This window comes from Neolamprologus multifasciatus, chromosome 6 (assembly GCF_963576455.1).
Source record: "Neolamprologus multifasciatus chromosome 6, fNeoMul1.2, whole genome shotgun sequence".
NCBI classification, from domain to species: Eukaryota; Metazoa; Chordata; class Actinopteri; order Cichliformes; family Cichlidae; genus Neolamprologus; species Neolamprologus multifasciatus.
Genome location: NC_140444.1, coordinates 17,774,190 through 17,792,574, shown reverse-complemented (window position 1 = coordinate 17,792,574; position 18,385 = coordinate 17,774,190). Strand labels below are relative to the sequence as shown.

The 18,385-nt window shown below is 40.4% G+C and overlaps 1 protein-coding gene and 3 long non-coding RNA genes across 4 annotated transcripts in view; 3 read left to right on the top strand and 1 right to left on the bottom strand.

Annotated features, from left to right (window-relative positions):
* The first annotated feature begins 1,390 nt into the window (after window positions 1-1,390).
* LOC146516798 (uncharacterized) overlaps window positions 1,391-18,385 on the top strand; it is a 36,430-nt gene continuing 19,435 nt past the window's right edge. The window contains exon 1 of the long non-coding RNA XR_014874535.1: window positions 1,391-1,530. This is a non-coding gene — a long non-coding RNA (uncharacterized LOC146516798). The remainder of the gene's footprint in view (window positions 1,531-18,385) is intronic.
* LOC146516800 (uncharacterized) lies at window positions 8,245-17,660 on the top strand. Its single transcript, XM_085163047.1, has 4 exons — window positions 8,245-8,254; window positions 9,327-9,359; window positions 14,121-14,215; window positions 14,782-17,660. The coding sequence occupies exons 1-4, from the start codon at window positions 8,245-8,247 to the stop codon at window positions 15,217-15,219; spliced, it is 576 nt and encodes a 191-aa protein (XP_085019173.1). The 3' UTR covers window positions 15,220-17,660.
* LOC146516802 (uncharacterized) lies at window positions 9,645-12,645 on the top strand. Its single transcript, XR_014874534.1, has 2 exons — window positions 9,645-11,460; window positions 11,602-12,645. It is a non-coding gene; the product is annotated as an uncharacterized LOC146516802 (long non-coding RNA).
* LOC146516801 (uncharacterized) lies at window positions 10,671-13,333 on the bottom strand. Its single transcript, XR_014874533.1, has 2 exons — window positions 12,556-13,333; window positions 10,671-12,356 (listed from the first exon to the last, which is right to left on the bottom strand). It is a non-coding gene; the product is annotated as an uncharacterized LOC146516801 (long non-coding RNA).

Genomic DNA, 18,385 nt, shown 5'->3' with positions numbered 1-18,385 from the left:
TGATTAAAACCACAACTTGCATGTGGGGAAAATAAAGCAGCTGTATTTAAGGATGGCTTGACTATGTTTTTCTAACAAACTGAGCTTGAGAGGTTTTTTTTATTTCTCTGGTACTTTGACCTCTTGTGCTGGGCTATGAATTTGTTTGGTACAGTATGCTTCTCATTGAAGGCTGAGCTGGTGTCAACTGGGCTCACACTCAGGTGGGGCAAAGACTAAACCAGCAAATCTTTTATGTATAGAAAAATGTTTATGGTTTACAGAAACAATTGGGACGCTGAGTAGAATATACACAAAACCAGAATGCAATAAAAAAAATTGAAATAGCATACAGACAACATACAAGTTTGTATTGTTATGTTTAAAAACAATTGCTATATGCTCAGTGTTGAAAGTCACCAACAAATTGAAATAGGAGCCATGTTTACCTCAGTGTTATACAGCCTTTCCTTTAAAGTGTCTAGTAACTGAAGGCACCAGTTGTTGCAGTTTTAAAGTCCAAATGTTTCCCTTGCTCGATATAGGATTTCAGCAGTGTTGGGCCTCCTTTGTGGATTTCATCATTTATTATACTTCAACAACAGATTAAAGGTCTGGACTGCAGGAAGCTCAGTTTAGCTTTGAAACAGTGATGTTTTTTCCCCCATTTGTACAAAGTTTTTTTTTCTTGCTTGAATAAGCAAATCCTCCACACAAAGCCTCATTTTCAATTTAACTCAGTTTTATTTATGAGAGGCCCATGTGCTATAAACCACCACCTCAGACATACAGCACTGAAACCTTACATGGTCGACTGTCCCTGAAATTGGGTAATGTTCGACTCCTGCTCCTCCCAGCTTCTCCCTCAGCGCTGGTTTGATTGTATTGAACGCAGTGGAAAATTAGAAAAAACATGACTCTCACACTGCTTCCAGTACTCTTCAGGTGTGAAAGTGATCTGTGCAGGAGGCAGATGACTGCATCATCCACCCCAAAATCAGGATGGTAAGCAAACTGCAGGGGTCGGAGGTAGGTGAGAATGATCCTCTCCCAGTCTTCATCGAGGCAGGAGTAATCAATGCATTCATGTTGTTACACCAGATTTCGACTCTGCCAAGTGAATACAGCAGCAGAAGTTGTGACTCATGAGGCCAGGCAACATTTTCCAGTCTTCTATTGTCCAGTTTTGGTGAGCCCATTTGAACAGTAGTCTCAGTTTCCTGTTCTTAACTGACAGGTTTGGCACCTGGTGTGGTCTTCTGTTTCTGTAAAGATGCTGTTCTGCATACATTGATTGCAATGAGGGGTTATTTGATTTACCGTCGGCTTCCTATCAGCTTCCAGTAGTGTACCATTCTTCTCTGACCACTGGTGTTAACAACACATTTTCTAAAACTAAAGCTCACTTGAATAAACAGAGTTGCTGTCATTTGATTGGCTGATTAGAATGAAAGAGCAGGTGGACAGGTGGACCTTACAAAGATACCTGTCAGTGCTCATCATTATCTAGCAAATAATAGCAGCCAAGGAAGCAGTTAATAGTTAATAGTAGTAGTTCTAAGGTGTCTTCTAGCAACTTAAAGAAGTCCAGATGCTTTTCTTTGCAAGATCCTTTGACTACGATGACCTGGATGACTGAGAACCTTCACAGACATATTGCCATACATTTTGGGAGGAACACCCTTTAACTGGTGCTGGAGAATGAAAGGGAATCAAGGAAACTAGCGGATTATAGGAACCATCTCCGTTTCAACCTAAGATGCAGACAAAGCATAGTTGTTCCTAAGAGCTTGCGCCTTGGATCCACTGTCAGGGGATACAGAGCAGACTTGATTCTACAGAGAGCGCAAAATCACCTTTTAAGTGAAAGGATAAGACAGGCCCATTTCACTATAGATGCCCTCCAGATCAAGATCAGCAAGACTCTGCAGGAACTGGAAACCCTTCTACCCTCTCCAATCTTAGAAGAGGTTTACAAGTTTGTGGACAAGGCTCAGCGGGCCCAACACTCTAAGGGAAAAGAAAGACAACGCAGGAAATTTCACACTTTGCTTTCAAAAATACACACTCCTCATTCTGAACCTACACAACTCAGAGAAGAAAACACACCTGAAGACAGTCAGGAGAAATGGGTAAAGAACTTTTCAGACCGGAATCTCACTGAACGTGAAAAGAGAGTATTAGCCAAAGGACTCAATTTTGCCATTTCCCCACAACAGTTGCCCATAGTGGACCTCATCACAGCCACAGAAACTGCCATACGGATTAACAAATTATCACAGACAGAAGCAGAGCAAATCAGGATGAAAGTCTCAGCCACCCTCTCCAGTGCCAAAGTCCCTCCGTCCAACCTCACAATACAAGAAAAGAAGGCCGTCGCTTCCCTGAGCAGAGACCACAACATCACTGTTTTACCAGCTGATAAGTGAAGGTGCACCGTGGTCTTAAACACTACAGATTACCACACAAAGATCACTACGCTCCTCAGTGACAACAATACCTACAAAGCCTTAAAGCGAGACCCCACAAGCAGCTACAAAAAGAAAGTTATAGCTTGCCTTCAAGACTTTGAAAAGGACAAAATCATTGACCGCCTCACATATCACCGCCTTTATCCAGGGGATGCCATACCCTGCATTTACGGACTTCCTAAAATCCACAAGGAAGGGGTCCCACTCAGACCCATAGTCAGTAGCATAAACTCAGCCACTTACAACATTGCAAAACACCTTGCTACCATTCTTGCACCTCTCGTGGGGAACACCCCACACCACATCAAGAACTCCACCGACTTCACCGACAAGGTCCAGAAACTTACCCTGGATCCAGATGAAACCATGGTGTCCTTTGATGTAGTCTCTCTCTTGACTTGCATACCCACCACGGAGGCAGTGGAGACTGTCAGAAAACGACTACAAGAAGACACCTCCTTAGAAGACAGGACCAACTTCACACCCAATCAGATCTGCACACTGTTAGACCTCTGCCTTACCACAACATATTTCAAATACAACAAAGGCTTCTACAGACAAAAACATGGCTGTGCTATGGGCTCCCCCGTGTCACCTATTGTAGCTAACCTTTACATGGAGGAAGTGGAAAGGAAGGCTCTTGGCTCTTTCAAAGAAAGAGTACCCAGCCACTGGTACAGATATGTAGACGACACCTGGGTCAAAATCAAGACACAAGAAGTGGAATCTTTCACTGTGCACATTAATGCTGTGGATAAAAACATCAAGTTCACCAGAGAGACACAAAGGACGACTGTTTGCCTTTCCTGGACTGCGCTGTGCACATTGAAGAGAATGGCAACCTAACATCGAAGTTTACCGGAAGCCCACACACACAGACCAGTACCTCCTCTTCGACTCCCATCACCCTCTGGAACACAAACTTGGAGTAATCAGGACCCTACACCACCGGGCAGAACATGTTCCCTCTAAGCCTGAAGGAAAAAAGAAGGAACACACACATGTAAAGGAAGCACTCAAAACACGCGGTTATCCTAATTGGGCGTTCTTAAAGTCAGCAAAGAGGCACAGAAAAGAAGATCAGACACCAGCGAGGGAGGAAAAGAAAGACAGACACAACAACATTGTCATCCCCTATGTAGCCGGTGTATCAGAAAAAACTCAGGAGAGTTTTCTCCAAGCATGACATCCCGGTGCATTTCAGACCCAGCAACACACTCAGACAAAAACTGGTTCACCTGAAAGACAAAACTCCAAAACACAGTCTTAACAATGTGGTGTATGCTGTACAGTGCAGCGAGGAATTCAATTCAATTCAATTCAATTCAATTTTATTTATATAGCGCCAAATCACAACAAATGTCGCCTCAAGGCGCTTCATAGATACAGAGAAAAGCCCAACAATCATATGACCCCCTATGAGCAAGCACTTTGGCGACAGTGGGAAGGAAAAACTCCCTTTTAACAGGAAGAAACCTCCGGCAGAACCAGGCTCAGGGAGGGGCGGCCATCTGCTGCGACCGGTTGGGGTGAGAGAAGGAAGACAGGATAAAAGACATGCTGTGGAAGAGAGACAGAGATTAATAACAGATACGATTCAATACAGAGAGGTCTGTTAACACATAGTGAGTGAGAAAGGTGACTGGAAAGGAAAAACTCAATGCATCATGGGAATCCCCCGGCAGCCTACATCTATTGCAGCATAACTAAGGGAGGATTCAGGGTCACCTGGTCCAGCCCTAACTATATGCTTTAGCAAAAAGGAAAGTTTTAAGCCTAATCTTAAAAGTAGAGATAGTGTCTGTCTCCCGAATCCAAACTGGAAGCTGGTTCCACAGAAGAGGGGCCTGAAAACTGAAGGCTCTCCCTCCCATTCTACTTTTAAATACTCTAGGAACAACAAGTAGGCCTGCAGAGCGGGAGCGAAGTGCTCTAATAGGGTGATATGGTACTACAAGGTCATTAAGATAAGATGGGGCCTGATTATTTAAGACCTTGTATGTGAGGAGCAGGATTTTGAATTCAATTCTGGATTTAACAGGAAGCCAATGAAGGGAAGCCAAAACAGGAGAAATATGCTCTCTCTTTCTAGTCCCTGTCAGTACTCTTGCTGCAGCATTTTGGATTAACTGAAGGCTTTTCAGTGAGTTTTTTGGACATCCTGATAATAATGAATTGCAGTAGTCCAGCCTGGAAGTAATAAATGCATGAACTAGTTTTTCAGCGTCACTCTGAGACAGGATATTTCTAATTTTAGAGATGTTGCGCAAATGGAAGAACGCAGTCTTACATATTTGTTTAATATGTGCGTTGAAGGACATATCCTGGTCAAAAATGACTCCAAGGTTCCTCACAGTGTTACTGGAGGCCAAGGTAATGCCATCCAGAGTAAGAATCTGGTTAGATACCATATTTCTAAGCTTTTCAGCGCCGAGTACAATGACCTCAGTTTTATCTGAGTTAAGAAGCAGAAAGTTAGTGGCCATCCAAGTCTTTATGTCTTTAAGACATTCCTGCAGTTTAACTAATTGGTGTGTGTTATCTGGCTTCATGGACAGATAGAGCTGGGTGTCATCTGCATAGCAGTGAAAATGTATGCTATGTCTTCTAATGATGCTGCCTAGGGGAAGCATGTATAATGTAAACAGAATTGGTCCTAGCACTGAACCCTGTGGAACTCCATAATTAACCTCAGTGTGTGAAGAGGACTCTCCATTTACATGCACAAATTGGAGTCTATTAGATAGATATGATACAAACCACTGCAGTGCAATACTGTAATACCTACAGCATGTTCTAATCGCTCTAATAGGATATTATGGTCAACAGTATCGAATGCTGCACTAAGGTCAAGAAGGACAAGCACAGAGATGAGTCCACTGTCAGAGGCCATAAGAAGATCATTTGTAACCTTCACTAAAGCTGTTTCTGTGCTGTGATGAACTCTGAAACCTGACTGAAACTCTTCAAATAAACCATTCCTCTGCAGATGATCTGTTAGCTGTTTGACAACTACTCTTTCAAGGATTTTTGATATGAAAGGAAGGTTGGAGATTGGCCTATAATTAGCTAAGACTGCTGGGTCTAGAGATGGCTTTTTGAGTAAAGGTTTAACTGCAGCTACCTTGAAGGCCTGTGGTACATAGCCGATTATTAGAGATAGGTTGATCATATATAAGATCGAAGAATTAATCAATGGCAGGACTTCTTTGAGCAGTTTTGTAGGAATGGGGTCTAAAAGACACGTTGATGGTTTGGAGGAAGTAATTATTGAAGTTAACTCAGAAAGATCGATTGGAAAAAAAGAGTCTAACTTAACATCAATGGAACTAAGAGTAGCTGTAGATAATATTACATCTGTGGGATGATTATTGGTAATTTTTTCTCTAATGATAAAAATTTTATTTGTGAAGAAGTTCATGAAGTCATCACTAGTTAACGTTAAAGGGATGGTTGGCTCAAAAGAGCTCTGACTTTTTGCCAGCCTGGCTACAGTGCTGAAGAGAAACCTGGGGTTGTTCTTATTTTCTTCAATCAGTGATGAGTAGTAAGCTGTTCTGGCTTTGCGGAGGGCTTTCTTATAAAGCAACAAACTATTTCTCCAGGCTAAATGATGATCCTCTAAATTTGTGACACGCCATTTCCTCTCCAGATTACGAGTCATCTGCTTTAGGGTACGTGTTTGAGAATTATACCACGGGGTCAGGTACTTCTGATTAGAGACCTTAGTTTTCACTGGAGCTACAGTATCCAGAGTCGTACGTAGTGAGGAGGTGAAATTATTAACAAGATAATCGACCTCTGTTGGGGTAGCGTTCAGATAGCTGCTCTGCTCTGTGTTGGTACAGGGCATTGACAATGATAACAGTGGCTGGATTATATTCTTAAACTTAGTTACAGCGCTTTCAGAAAGACATCTACTTTGATAAAGTCCACTCTCCACTGCTGCGTAATCAATTATTGTAAATGTAAATGTTATCAAGAAATGATCAGACAGGAGAGGGTTTTCAGGAAACACTGTTAAATGTTCAGTTTCTATGCCATATGTTAAAACAAGATCTAGAGTGTGATTAAAGTGGTGGGTGGGTTCTTTTACATTTTGAGAGAAACCAATTGAGTCTAACAACAGATTAAATGCCATGTTGAGGCTGTCATTTTTAGCATCAACATGGATGTTAAAATCACCCACAATAATTATTTTATCTGAGCTCAGAACTAAATTAGATATAAAGTCTGAGAAATCAGACAGAAACTCTGTGTAAGGCCCAGGTGGACGATAGATGATAACAAGTAAGACTGGAATGCCCAGACCTCTACATTGGAGAGACCAAACAGCCACTTCACAAGCGCATGGCACAACATAGAAGAGCCACCTCCACAGGACAAGACTCAGCAGTCCATCTGCATCTTAAGGATAAAGGACACTCTTTCGAGGATGCCAATGTTCACATTTTGTACAGAGAAGACAGATGGTTTGAAAGAGGAGTGAAAGAAACCATTTATGTCCACTGTGAGCGACCATCTTTGAACAGAGGCGGTGGTTTACGACACCAACTCTCTGCCATCTATAATCCAGTTTTGAGTTCCCTCCCCAGACGCCTTAACGCCCACTCACATCCTGGGCCATCTGACCTCAGGAAATCGCATGATGAGGTGGGGCCAGGTTTCACAATGAGCTCACCCAAAACCCTGGCTGATTGGGACTCACACCCATTTTCACACCTTGGCTCATGTGATTAGAGGATCATCAGGGGGTCCTTTTGTCCCACTTTGGGGAGGGATACTCCCACTGGGTTTAAATCTGGGACTCTCCGCTAGGGCTGTGCGATAGGACCAAAATCTCATATCCCGATATAAAACATGTATCGTCCGATAATGATATAAATCACAAAAAATTTAATATTTTCTGTAAATTCTGTGAATCTCGGGTAGGTGAAGTGTTTCCAGCTGGGCGTCGTGTACCTGGAGTCGAGTGTTTTAACCGATGCATGAAACTACACATTTTTAGACATAAGTTGTAACGGCCGCCGTTTTCTTTGTGATTATTTATTATACGGCGTGCTCTGGGGAAAAGCCTGTTCCAACATTTGAGTCTAAGGTTTATTTTTTAGCATTTTTGGCGGCTCTTTTTTTCTTCTCATCCGTAAACACTCTGCATACTTTTTCACATGATTCTGTTTATTTCGAAAAGTCTCAACAGGATCTTGAGCTTTATTGTGAAAGGTTTATGTGGAAAATAAACAGGCGGACATGCGATGGTTTTACCGTCGTTGTTGCTAACGACAACCCATAAAAACAGGCTTGTCCGTAGTGTGGTTATATTAAATATAAGCGAAAAAGAGAACTTTAAGAAATTAATATAGCCACTACAGTGACCATCAAAACGATGAAAAAGTATTGCCGTAAACAGTTTATTTTGCGACACCACAAAACAAACCATAGCGTAAAATGAAACGATAGCCGTTTTTATATCGTCATCCGATATATATCGTTATATCGAACAGCCCTACTTTCCGCCATTTGACCTTAGAACTGAAGAAGCTTCTCGGATGAGAGGTGAAACGTCTTCTAGCAACTTAAAGAAGTCCAGACGCTTTAACATTTTCTACAATATTGACAAAGCACTTTAAGCACAAGATTGTTAGTTAATAATTTAGAAATTAATATTTCTATATTATATATTATCTATATTAATTAATATCTCCCCCCGCCCCCAAAAAAGAGTGCACATGTAAAACTGCGGTGTTAAGCAATGCGGTTGAAAAATTTGAGTGCGCCTAACTTTTTTGCGCCCATGGCAAAAAGTTAGTCTAGAGCCCTGAAATCTGTTTTTTCTTGGTGCATGTGCTTCCTTCACTTTCTAAATAGGAAGACCACAGAAATGTTATAAAGGTTATTCATTTTCTTTCTCAGGGATATTTCCAAATCTTCAAATGCACCATTTAGCAATTACTCAAAGTAACGTGTGATGTGTGCACTATATGCAACACCCTGGTGTAACAGTGAGATTTTGTACGGTGTACATTTTAGGACATCGTCAGGTCTCAAGAAAGAAGTTGTCAGGTATCAGACAAAAAAATGTCAGGTCTCAGTTCTCAAGAAAAAAGTTGTCAGGTATCAGACAAAAAGTTGTCAGGTCTCAGTTCTCAAGAAAAAAGTTGTCAGGTATCAGACAAAAAAATTGTCAGGAAAAAAAGTTGTCAGGTATCAGACAAAAAAATGTCAGGTCTCAGTTCTCAAGAAAAAAGTTGTCAGGTATCAGACAAAAAATTGTCAGGTCTCAGTTCTCAAGAAAAAAGTTGCCAGGTATCAGACAAAAAAATTGTCAGGTCTCAGTTCTCAAGAAAAAAGTTGTCAGGTATCAGACAAAAAATTGTCAGGAAAAAAAGTTGTCAGGTATCAGAACACAAGGTACCAGACAGAGAGAAAATCTTCCTGCAGGTGGCAGTGTTGTCATGTCCCACCCGAATTGATTTCCAAATACGTCATCAACGTGTGACAGTGGGATAGCGTAAGGTCATTGACCTCACCGGAGTTTTACCGCGGTTCAGGCTCCTAACGACACAAGGTAAGTTTAACTTTTGTTTATATTTTTGCCACAGTTGTGTTATATTAAGTTGCGGTTAAGTTGTGAAAGTTACATATCAGAGAAGGAAATCTAGTTTTGTACGAAACCAAATCAGTACTATTTTTGTTTGGCTAATTCATTCTAGCTAGCGACAGTGGTGAAACGTGATTTTTTTGTTTTTTATTCGGAGATGTTTCTGTTTTATTAGGAGACTGTCTCACCCCAACATCGTCAGACTCATGGCAATTGCCCGCACTGAGTCCTGCTTTTTGTTGGCAGCTGAATACATTCATGGCGCAACCCTGCAGAAAGTGCTTCACACAGACAGCTGCTTGGTGAAGGTACCAATACTCATAATTTTATGTTTAATACATTTAGGTAGATGTGAATAATGTTAATACCCTCATATTAAAAAAAAATACTATTCATTGCTGGCATTTGTTTAAATATGTACCTGAAACCATCTTTGTGTACAACATATAAAAAGACTGATGACTTTTTTCTCTCGTGTTTTCAACCATTTAGAATTACCAAAATGATCTTTAATTGCCAAATGCCAGTAAAGTATTAGTAAAAGAATAATCTTAACTTTTTAACAATAAGCTTCCTTACTGTTTTGGTAGAATTGCTTTTTTTTTTTACATGGATGAGTTAAAACATTTTAGGTTTTCTTCTACAATATTCTGACAATATTTTTCAGGAATTTTTGCCCAGTCCTCCAGACAGGACTGGTGTAACTGAGTCAGATTTGTTGGCCACCTTGCTCACACACACCATTCACCTTATGGGATCAGAACGATGCCACCTTGAAACGAAACCGAAAAAAATATTGAAACCGAAAAAAAATATTGTCATTGAAATAAATGTACTCAAAAATCTTGTATTGAAACCGAAAAAAAAAATTGATAGTGAAAAACAATTAATTGAAACTGTAATTCTTTTGTTTTCGCTTACATTTTTTTTTTTTCGGTTTCAATCCATTTTTTTTCGGTTTCAAACCATTTTTCAGTTTCAATCCATTTTTCGGTTTCAAACCATTTTTCAGTTTCAATCTGCTGGCACTGTTTTGGCATCCGGGTGCGCGCTGGGAGGGGGGTGGGGATTCCGGCCCGCATATATTTGCATACATTATAGAGGCCACTAGTGCTGACCAAGCTGCCATCTTTCTCTCTTTCAATGGCTGCTTCAATTTCAGCTTGACCCTCCAAACCGCAAGTAAGTAATCATTTTTTGTCATCTTTCCTTGCTGTCCCACTGGACTGGACATTAGTTTAGTTTTTTTTAGCTACATCTGGTGAAGTTGTGGTAAAGTGCTGGTATTAGCCTATTTGTCGTAGCAAGCTAGCCTGAAGCTAATATTTGCTATATTTAGGTACACCCGTGTCTCCTTAGGAGTTGGAGGCCGGTGTTTTAGGAACGGCACAAGATCTCATCAACAGGCAGTGTTGGGCAGTAACGCAATACATGCACCGGCGTTACGTATTTAAAATACAAAATATGAGTAAATGTATCCATTACTGTTCAATAGGTGATATTGAGAACACAGTTAGTTTGTTGAAATAAATGGATTACATGGCGGTATTTTCCTTTTTCATATGTTAGGCTATGGTCTCTCTATTTTTGGTAATTCCACGCCGGTGGAAACCCAAACAAAATGATTTAATATGAAGGCAATAGCAGAGTGTTACAGGCATCGCCCTAAACAATGTAGCCTCATGGGCAGTGTAGTCTGTGCTGCAGGGAGAACGGACTGCCATACCCGTTATGTGTCTGTGAGCGAGGGAGGGAGAAAAAGGAAAAGTATGAGCTGTCACTGAGCAGAAACGGGAGCTGGAAGCATGTAAATATAATAATAACCACTGCAGCCAAAAAGAGTGCCCGATGAGCCCAGCTGTAAGAAAGCTGTTAAGACTGGACTGTACACTGTGTTCCTGTTTTCCTCCGAAACAATAAGCAGCCTTTCAACGCCTCTCTCTCTCGCTAGCAAAGTTGACCCAGACAACAAAGTAAAGCTAGTTTTCACCTACAAGCCCGACATGATGTATTAGCCAGAGGTCCCTTTACTACGGTTCGGAGCCGCTGACCTGTTTTATATATGCACTGAATAGTTTTCTACACGAGATCGCTGCAAAAAGTGCAGCCTTACCTAATGTCCACCTACTGTTACTCATTTATATTAAGATTTTAACATCTAGTTGGTATTGGTATGGCGAGTAGCCTTCAGTAAGTGTAATAAATCACACAGCAATAGTACATTCATGTAGTTGTAAAGTATTCAGAATACATTACTTCTATAATCTTTGGTGGAATACATTTTAAAATTAACCTTCCCAACACTGTCAACAGGTTAGCACCTCATACCACAGTGCACCAAAAGCAGTCTCATGAGCGCTGGAAAGGACAAGCCCAGAGCCCAAAACAGACAGTGCAGGAGATGACAAGGTTAGTAATTGTATGGTGAAAATTATACTTCTAGTTATCTTGATTGGCAAAAGAAAAGTAAATACAAAATCTGCTTCTCACATATAGGGCATTTCCAAGATTTTTTTTTTTTCAAAACTAATTCAATTTCTTTCATTACAGCTGTCCTGTGCCAGATGTTCTGTTGCCCCACAGTGAGAGGCATCATTTCAGAAACACCAGGAAGACTGAAACTCATCGCCGGGATCAAGCAGGGCTCGTGATCTTCACCAGCAGCTCCCTCACAAGAAGGATAAACCCAGCATTTCATGAACACTGATGGAGACCTTTGCTTTGTGTAATGTTAGAAGTACTCAGATAATCCTCAGAGGCTCTGGACTTTTACATAATATCATAGCTTTAAGTCCTGTAGAAAGTTAAATATATGTTGTGCTCTCTGGTTACTCTGGTATGAATGACTCTGAACTACTTTATGATAAATAACACACTATTGTCAAAAAACAGTGAAAGAATTCCTGATCAAGTTTTTAGTTCAAATACAAGTAAAAACCTTTGACTTTAATCAGGTTTTATTTAATTGTGTCAGAGAAAACATCATGTGCCCTTCATGTAGCTGAGTACATTCAGTGTTTAAAACAGAAGTTGTGCAGGTCTGAGATCAGCAGTTTTCTGAAACACCAAACTGAGGTACTGTTAATGCTGATGTATAGTGACACAGTTACATGAGTGATTAATCCTTTTGACTTTGTCTTTAAATTTATCAATAAAACAGCTGCAGCTTTCACTGACAGCACATGTGGTACTTTAACCTTTGTACTGTTTTCTTCAGTTAATTTTGGAGTTACTACAAAGATCGAAGATATAAGATCTGTCTGCTGTCACTGGGTGGTGCTGAGGTCTGAATCTGAGGACGGCTCCTGTAATCACAAACAGAACAGAATCATCACAAACTGAAATATAAAGATTATCTCTCAAATCTGAAATAGAGCTGATCCTTCTGTCCTCACACACTCGGGATCTGAAGTTGTCCAGTCCTACAGTTCTGCCGACAGCTGTTTATTTTTTATTTGTTTTAAAGGCCTTATATACTAACACATTTTCTAATATCATGTTTACCTTTGAGTTGTTGATGCTTTATAAATGGACATCTGCAAAGATGAGATGATGGAGCAGGTTTCAGTCAAGGTTCAGTCTGCTGCTGCATCCTGGTCACAACATACAGAGGTGTTATCAGCTCAGTATTGAACAAGAAATATTAATGTTTCAAATTATTTGTCCTAAAGGATGCAAGCTGTACAGAGTACTGCACATGTGACTTTGTGAACATAATTCATTAAAAATAATTAGGACAGTTTTTTAACCTGAATATTTGTAACAAGCTGAGTAAAAAAAAATGCTAAAAAAATAATCAGAGGAAAAATGTAACATTTTAACTTAAGCTGACAAGCGGAAGTAGCTGGTTTCAGTACATAAGTATAGGGCTTTGCTATTTAATTCGTAGCTATTGACTAATGAGGGGTTACTGAAGTTCCAGGTTTTTAAAAGTTGGCGTTAATGTCGTTCCACATGTGGAAAGCGACAGAAAACATGCTGCTGTTTGCACATATTTAATAATCAGCTCTGCACAGGAGCAGAAGCAGAGTCCAGCCTGTTGCTCTTACAGTATAATACTCATATAAAAGTACAGTAACCGTGGTTAGTCACTGAGCAGCCTGGTGCGTTTCTCTTGATTTCTTTAGTCAGGGTAAATCATTCACCTGCACGGGTTAGCTAAACGAACTTTACAAAACAAGTTTCCCCAACAGCCAAGTGCTCATCTTAGCTAGCTAGGTCCGTAGCTAGCTAGCTAGCTAGCTAAGGACCTAAATTACGGATTAGTTTACAAACACATTTAACTTACCAAAAATAGTGCGGTGGGGTCTCAGGTCCTCCTGTCCGGTAGTCCAATTTACTGAAGAAGAATTTACCTCAGGCTGTCACTTTGAAATAGTCGGTAATGTAAACACTGGACCTCTCAGCATCTGCCATTCCCGAACAGACACGTGCAAGTTTGTCCGTGACCGCAGCCGCGTCGTCAGTGTTTTCTCCAGTCATTGGTCAGCATTATAATATATGCAAATACATGCGGGTCGGAATCCCCGCCCCCCCAGCGCGCCCCCGGACGCCAAAACAGTGCCAGCGGAGTGAAACTGAAAAATGGATTGAAACCGAAAAGTGGATTGAAACCGAAAAATGGTTTGAAACCGAAAAAAAATGGATTGAAACTGAAAAAAAAAATTGTAAGCGAAAACAAAAAAATTACAGTTTCAATTAATTGTTTTTCACTATCAAAATTTTTTTTCGGTTTCAATACAAGATTTTTCAGTACATTTATTTCAGTTACAATATTTTTTTTCGGTTTCAATATTTTTTTCGGTTTCGTTTCAAGGTGGCATCGTTCTGATTCCATATCACCTCTGCTTTCAGTTTCGCAAGAGGACTGCAATCAGGGCTTTTTGATGGTCACTTCCAAACATTGACTTTGTTGGTCTTAGGTCCCATTGTAATTTATTGAAATTGCAATTGCAATCGAATACTAATCAAATTTGAAGTAATACATTTCCAGTGGTAGACATGTTATAATGTCACACCTGGCTCCTCATTGTTTTATTAATATTATATATTGTCTTGATAACTTGAAGGGGATGATGCCAGTTTCATATCACTGGACTTGGCAGTAGAGTACATCCATGCACAGAGAATCATTCACCAGGATATAAAGCCAGCAAATGTCATGGTAAGCCATAGTTTATTTTTATTTTTCTTTACTTTGTTTTTGAAGATCAAAATAAAAATAGTATATTATTTATTTAACTTTATTCTCTTCAGTCTATTAAACACAACAGTTTCTCATTTTTCAAATGTACTGGCATATTCATATAAAGGATTTTTTTTTTAAAATAAGAAGCCTTACATTGTTTCTTTAATAGTCCCCAAAATATATTGGTTGTTGCACACCTACAAAATTCCCAAACATGTTGTAATCAGTTTAGGCTTTACAAACTGAAAGTTTCTATTATTCTATTACTCTGTACCACTTTCTTAAGTGGAATGGTGATAAAAAATGCACAGGACTATAAAACCGTGTTTGATCATTATGCAATGTATTCATTTTAATGTTGGGTATAATAAATAATCTCAGAATAAATCTGCAGTGATTGGGTGATCTGGGTGCTAAAAGCTTTGAGGTTTTTTGGTTTTGTTTTTTTTTCAATTATGAGCTGTGCTCTTTGGAATGACAGTTTTGATAACATTTGTGAGATTTCAGACAACCTGGAAAGTTCTCATATGTATACCTTATAGGTTCACCACCCATCTAAGAAGGCAGTCCTGACAGACTGGGGCATGGCAAACACAAGAGACATTGTGATGCTTCGTCAAGGGAGTAAGTTCACTGCCCAGGCTATCGGTCCAACTGGTGGAACATATCTTTACATGGCCCCTGAATGCATACTGATGTTTGAAGAGGCCTCGTTCCAGACAGACATGTGGTCCCTTGGAGCCACATATCTGGAGATCCTGACGGGGTCCGCTCCGTGGATTGTTAAAAAACAAAGAGAACTGGCTACACTAATGGCCACCAAAACCCCACCACATGCCCTATCACATCTCAGTGACAAACACAGTTTTCTTGGTGGTTTGGTGAGCTATGACCCAGACTCAAGGCCTTCCGCATCTGATGTCGTTAAGTTTCTCAAGTCAGGCCTTGATCTTACGAGCCGATATGGCTACAAGTGGTAATGTTGCTACAGTCTGCAGTTCAAAAGTCTTTCAATGTTAATTATGTTCTACATTAGGGTTAAAAAAAAGTTGTGGTAAATGAAATACTGAATCATTATGAAAGATGGCACCTTGTCAATTGTATTTCAACATTCTATTGAACATTTTGTTGGTCAGACAGTTTTCAAATTACCTGTTGATTGTAAACAAGCATAAATAAATGTTAACAATGTTGTATGGTTTTATTGGTCAGAAATGTTTACTGGTGCACCTTCCATCCTCTCTCTCTTCAGAAAGATGTATATGTCATTTGCCTCTGCAAACGTAGAAGGTGTAGGAACTGCATTTCTGTTCAGGGCAGTTGTGAGCTCTTGGACTAGCATGAGGTATGCAGCGAGGCAACCATCAGGTGTGCAGGGAAACTGGCTGTTTTCTAAAAGGTTCTGGCACATGTCTCTGAATTCCTGGTTTGCTACCAGTGAAGGCTCTTCCCTCTCACAGATTAGTTGCCTGGCGTAGTCCAAAAGGTCTGGGTCAACTATGTGCAGCACATTGCCATATCCTGCGAATGAAAGAAAATATTGAAAAGGTGTTCAAAGGTTTTGAATAATCATAAAGCTGTTCTAGAACCTGTATAATAAGCAATCACCAGGGTTTACGGATGTTATTGCAGAAACTTAAAAAGATGGAAATATCACTCAGAAACATTTAGATCACTTTTTAGTTAAAGGTGCCAATATGAAGCCATTTTTGTATTGACAGTAGAAATTCAGAAATCTCTTATTGTACTAGATGTAGGCTTTTTGGGAAGACACAAAAAAGAAAGCACATTATAACAGTTTTACGCTCATTACACTGGCTTTTTAGAAAATTCATTTTAAAATTTTAGTACTGACTTTCAAAGCTCCGAATCGTGAAGCTCCTGCCTACATATCTGATCTCATAGAACCCCATGCTCCCTCTCCCAGCCTGAAATCATCTAATCAATGGCTGTTGGTAGTCCCACCAGAAGACCAGAGGCAATAGATCTTGCAGAGCGGTGGCTCCCAGGTCATGGAATGCTCTGCCTCCATCATTATGTTTCCTTGATTGTATTTATTCTTTTAAACAGCAGCTTAAGGCTCATTTTCTTAGACTGGCTTTTAACTCAATTTGTGCTGTATGTTCAATTGTGCTGTTTTATGTTTATCTGTTTTATATTATTGTGAAGCCACTTTGTGGTTTTTATCCTGTGAAGAGTGCTATATCAATAAAGTAAAAGTAAACTAATGAAAGTAAAAAAAAAAAAAGAAAGTAAAAAAAAACAACACAGACTTTCAAATGACATACCAGGAGGTGGTGAGGTAAACAGAAGGTCGGGTTTCCCAAATGGACCTGATGCATTGCGTTGCTTGCGGATGTCATGGGTGTTCCAAACTGTTTGCTTCGTTTTTAAATCTCTTTGACAGTAGCAATATAGAAAACAGAAATAAAGAAAAAGAGCGACAGAAAGGATGCAGACTGCTCGTAAGCTTTCAGCTTGTCCATTTGCTGAAATGTATACAAAACAATTACTGAACAGTTTAAATTTAAATCACGTTTCACCACTGTTGCTAGCTAGAATGAATTAGCCAGACAAAAATAGTACTGATTTGGTTTCGTACAAAACTAGCTTTCCTTCTCTGATATGTAACTTTTACAACATAACCACAACTTAATATAACACAACTGTGGCAAAAATATGAACAAAAGGGAGAAAAAGTTAAACTTACCTTGTGTCGTTAGGAGCCTGAACCACGGTAAAACTCCGGTGAGGTCAATGACCTTATGCTCTCCCACTGTCACACGTTGATGACGTATTTGGAAATCAATTCGGGTGGGACATGACAACACCGCCACCTGCAGGAAGATTTTCTCTCTGTCTGGTACCTTGGGCCTTTCTCAATGTGCGTACTTGCGTTCTCGTGTACTCGTGATACGTCATCAGTCGGAGACCAAGTACTGTTCCAATTCGAAGTACGCATCAAGCCGAGAACGCGAAAAAGTCCCGGATGTGTTCTCGCTCCGCCCGTTTTATCGAGCATGCATCGGTGGTGACTTGTGTGGACTTGGTACAGCTAAATATCCCAGAATGCATTTCGTCCAAAACTCAAACGCGGCAATGGCGGACGAGCGGGGCTAAAAACTTTTAAATATTACTCTTTCTGGGTCAGAAAATAAACTTTTAAGTTCTTTTCAAGCGAGAATGTAGTTGTGTAAACTTCACATATCTGCTCGATTTATCAAGATATCATATATTTCCAAACGAGCTCCGACGTTTTCGGAGACGTCTGTGACCTGCCAGCTCCATAGCAGACAGCGAGGTCGAGGATTATTACAGCCGGCGAGAACAGCGGACTCCCGGCACATCGTTTTCAACCCCCCCGCAGTCTTTTCGCTACTCAGGTTAAACAAACCCCAAACCCCAGTAGCTGTCTATTGTATTGAGTAGGGATGGGTACCGGTATCCGGTGCCATGATGGCACCGGTTCTGACATAAACGGTAGTAACCAGACCGAAAAGCAGCGCACATTTCGGTGCTTTATTTCGGTGCTTTTTTTTTTTCCTGAGCTGTCACACACTTTGAATTCTAGCCAATCATTTTACGTTTCCGAGGATAGTAGGCGGGTCCAGGTACGTACGTTCTTTTAGGGCAGAGCTACAGATTAAAAATGCCCAAGGCGAAGCGGTCAAAAGTCTGGCTGTACTTCACAGCAAAATAAGCAAACTCAGCAGCTGCAACAAGTGCTTTAAGGTGATACTGTGATACTGTCAAAGGAGGTAACTCCTCAAATCCGATGAAACACCTGGCGACGCATAGCGGGTTTTTTTTTTAAAGCCGAAAAATGCGCCGTATTTGATAGCTTGCTGCGAGACCTCACACCGAGCACATCTACTGCGGGTGGGTTGCCTGTTATCGGACCCGAAGTAGCAACATCCCCCAAAAACCCAAAGAGTAGAGTCCTGGCCCCTAGCCCTGCCAGTGTAGCAGAAATGATGACGGATGATGATGCAGCAGCAGCCGTTCTTCTCTGCGTGAGTAGCTTAATGTTGTTCGTGTATAATTTACGTTGAGTAGGCTAACCACGTTATTACATTAATGCATGTAAGGTGAACTAGCAAACACCGTCATAGCTACATGCGGCTGTCTTCTTGTTTGATGGCAGAT

Bases quoted from the DNA above. Each gene is read 5' to 3' on its own strand.
- LOC146516800 (XM_085163047.1), top strand. The intron at 9,360-14,120 runs GTACCAATACTC...GATAACTTGAAG, and splicing joins CAGACAGCTGCTTGGTGAAG to GGGATGATGCCAGTTTCATA. The intron at 14,216-14,781 runs GTAAGCCATAGT...TATACCTTATAG, and splicing joins TAAAGCCAGCAAATGTCATG to GTTCACCACCCATCTAAGAA.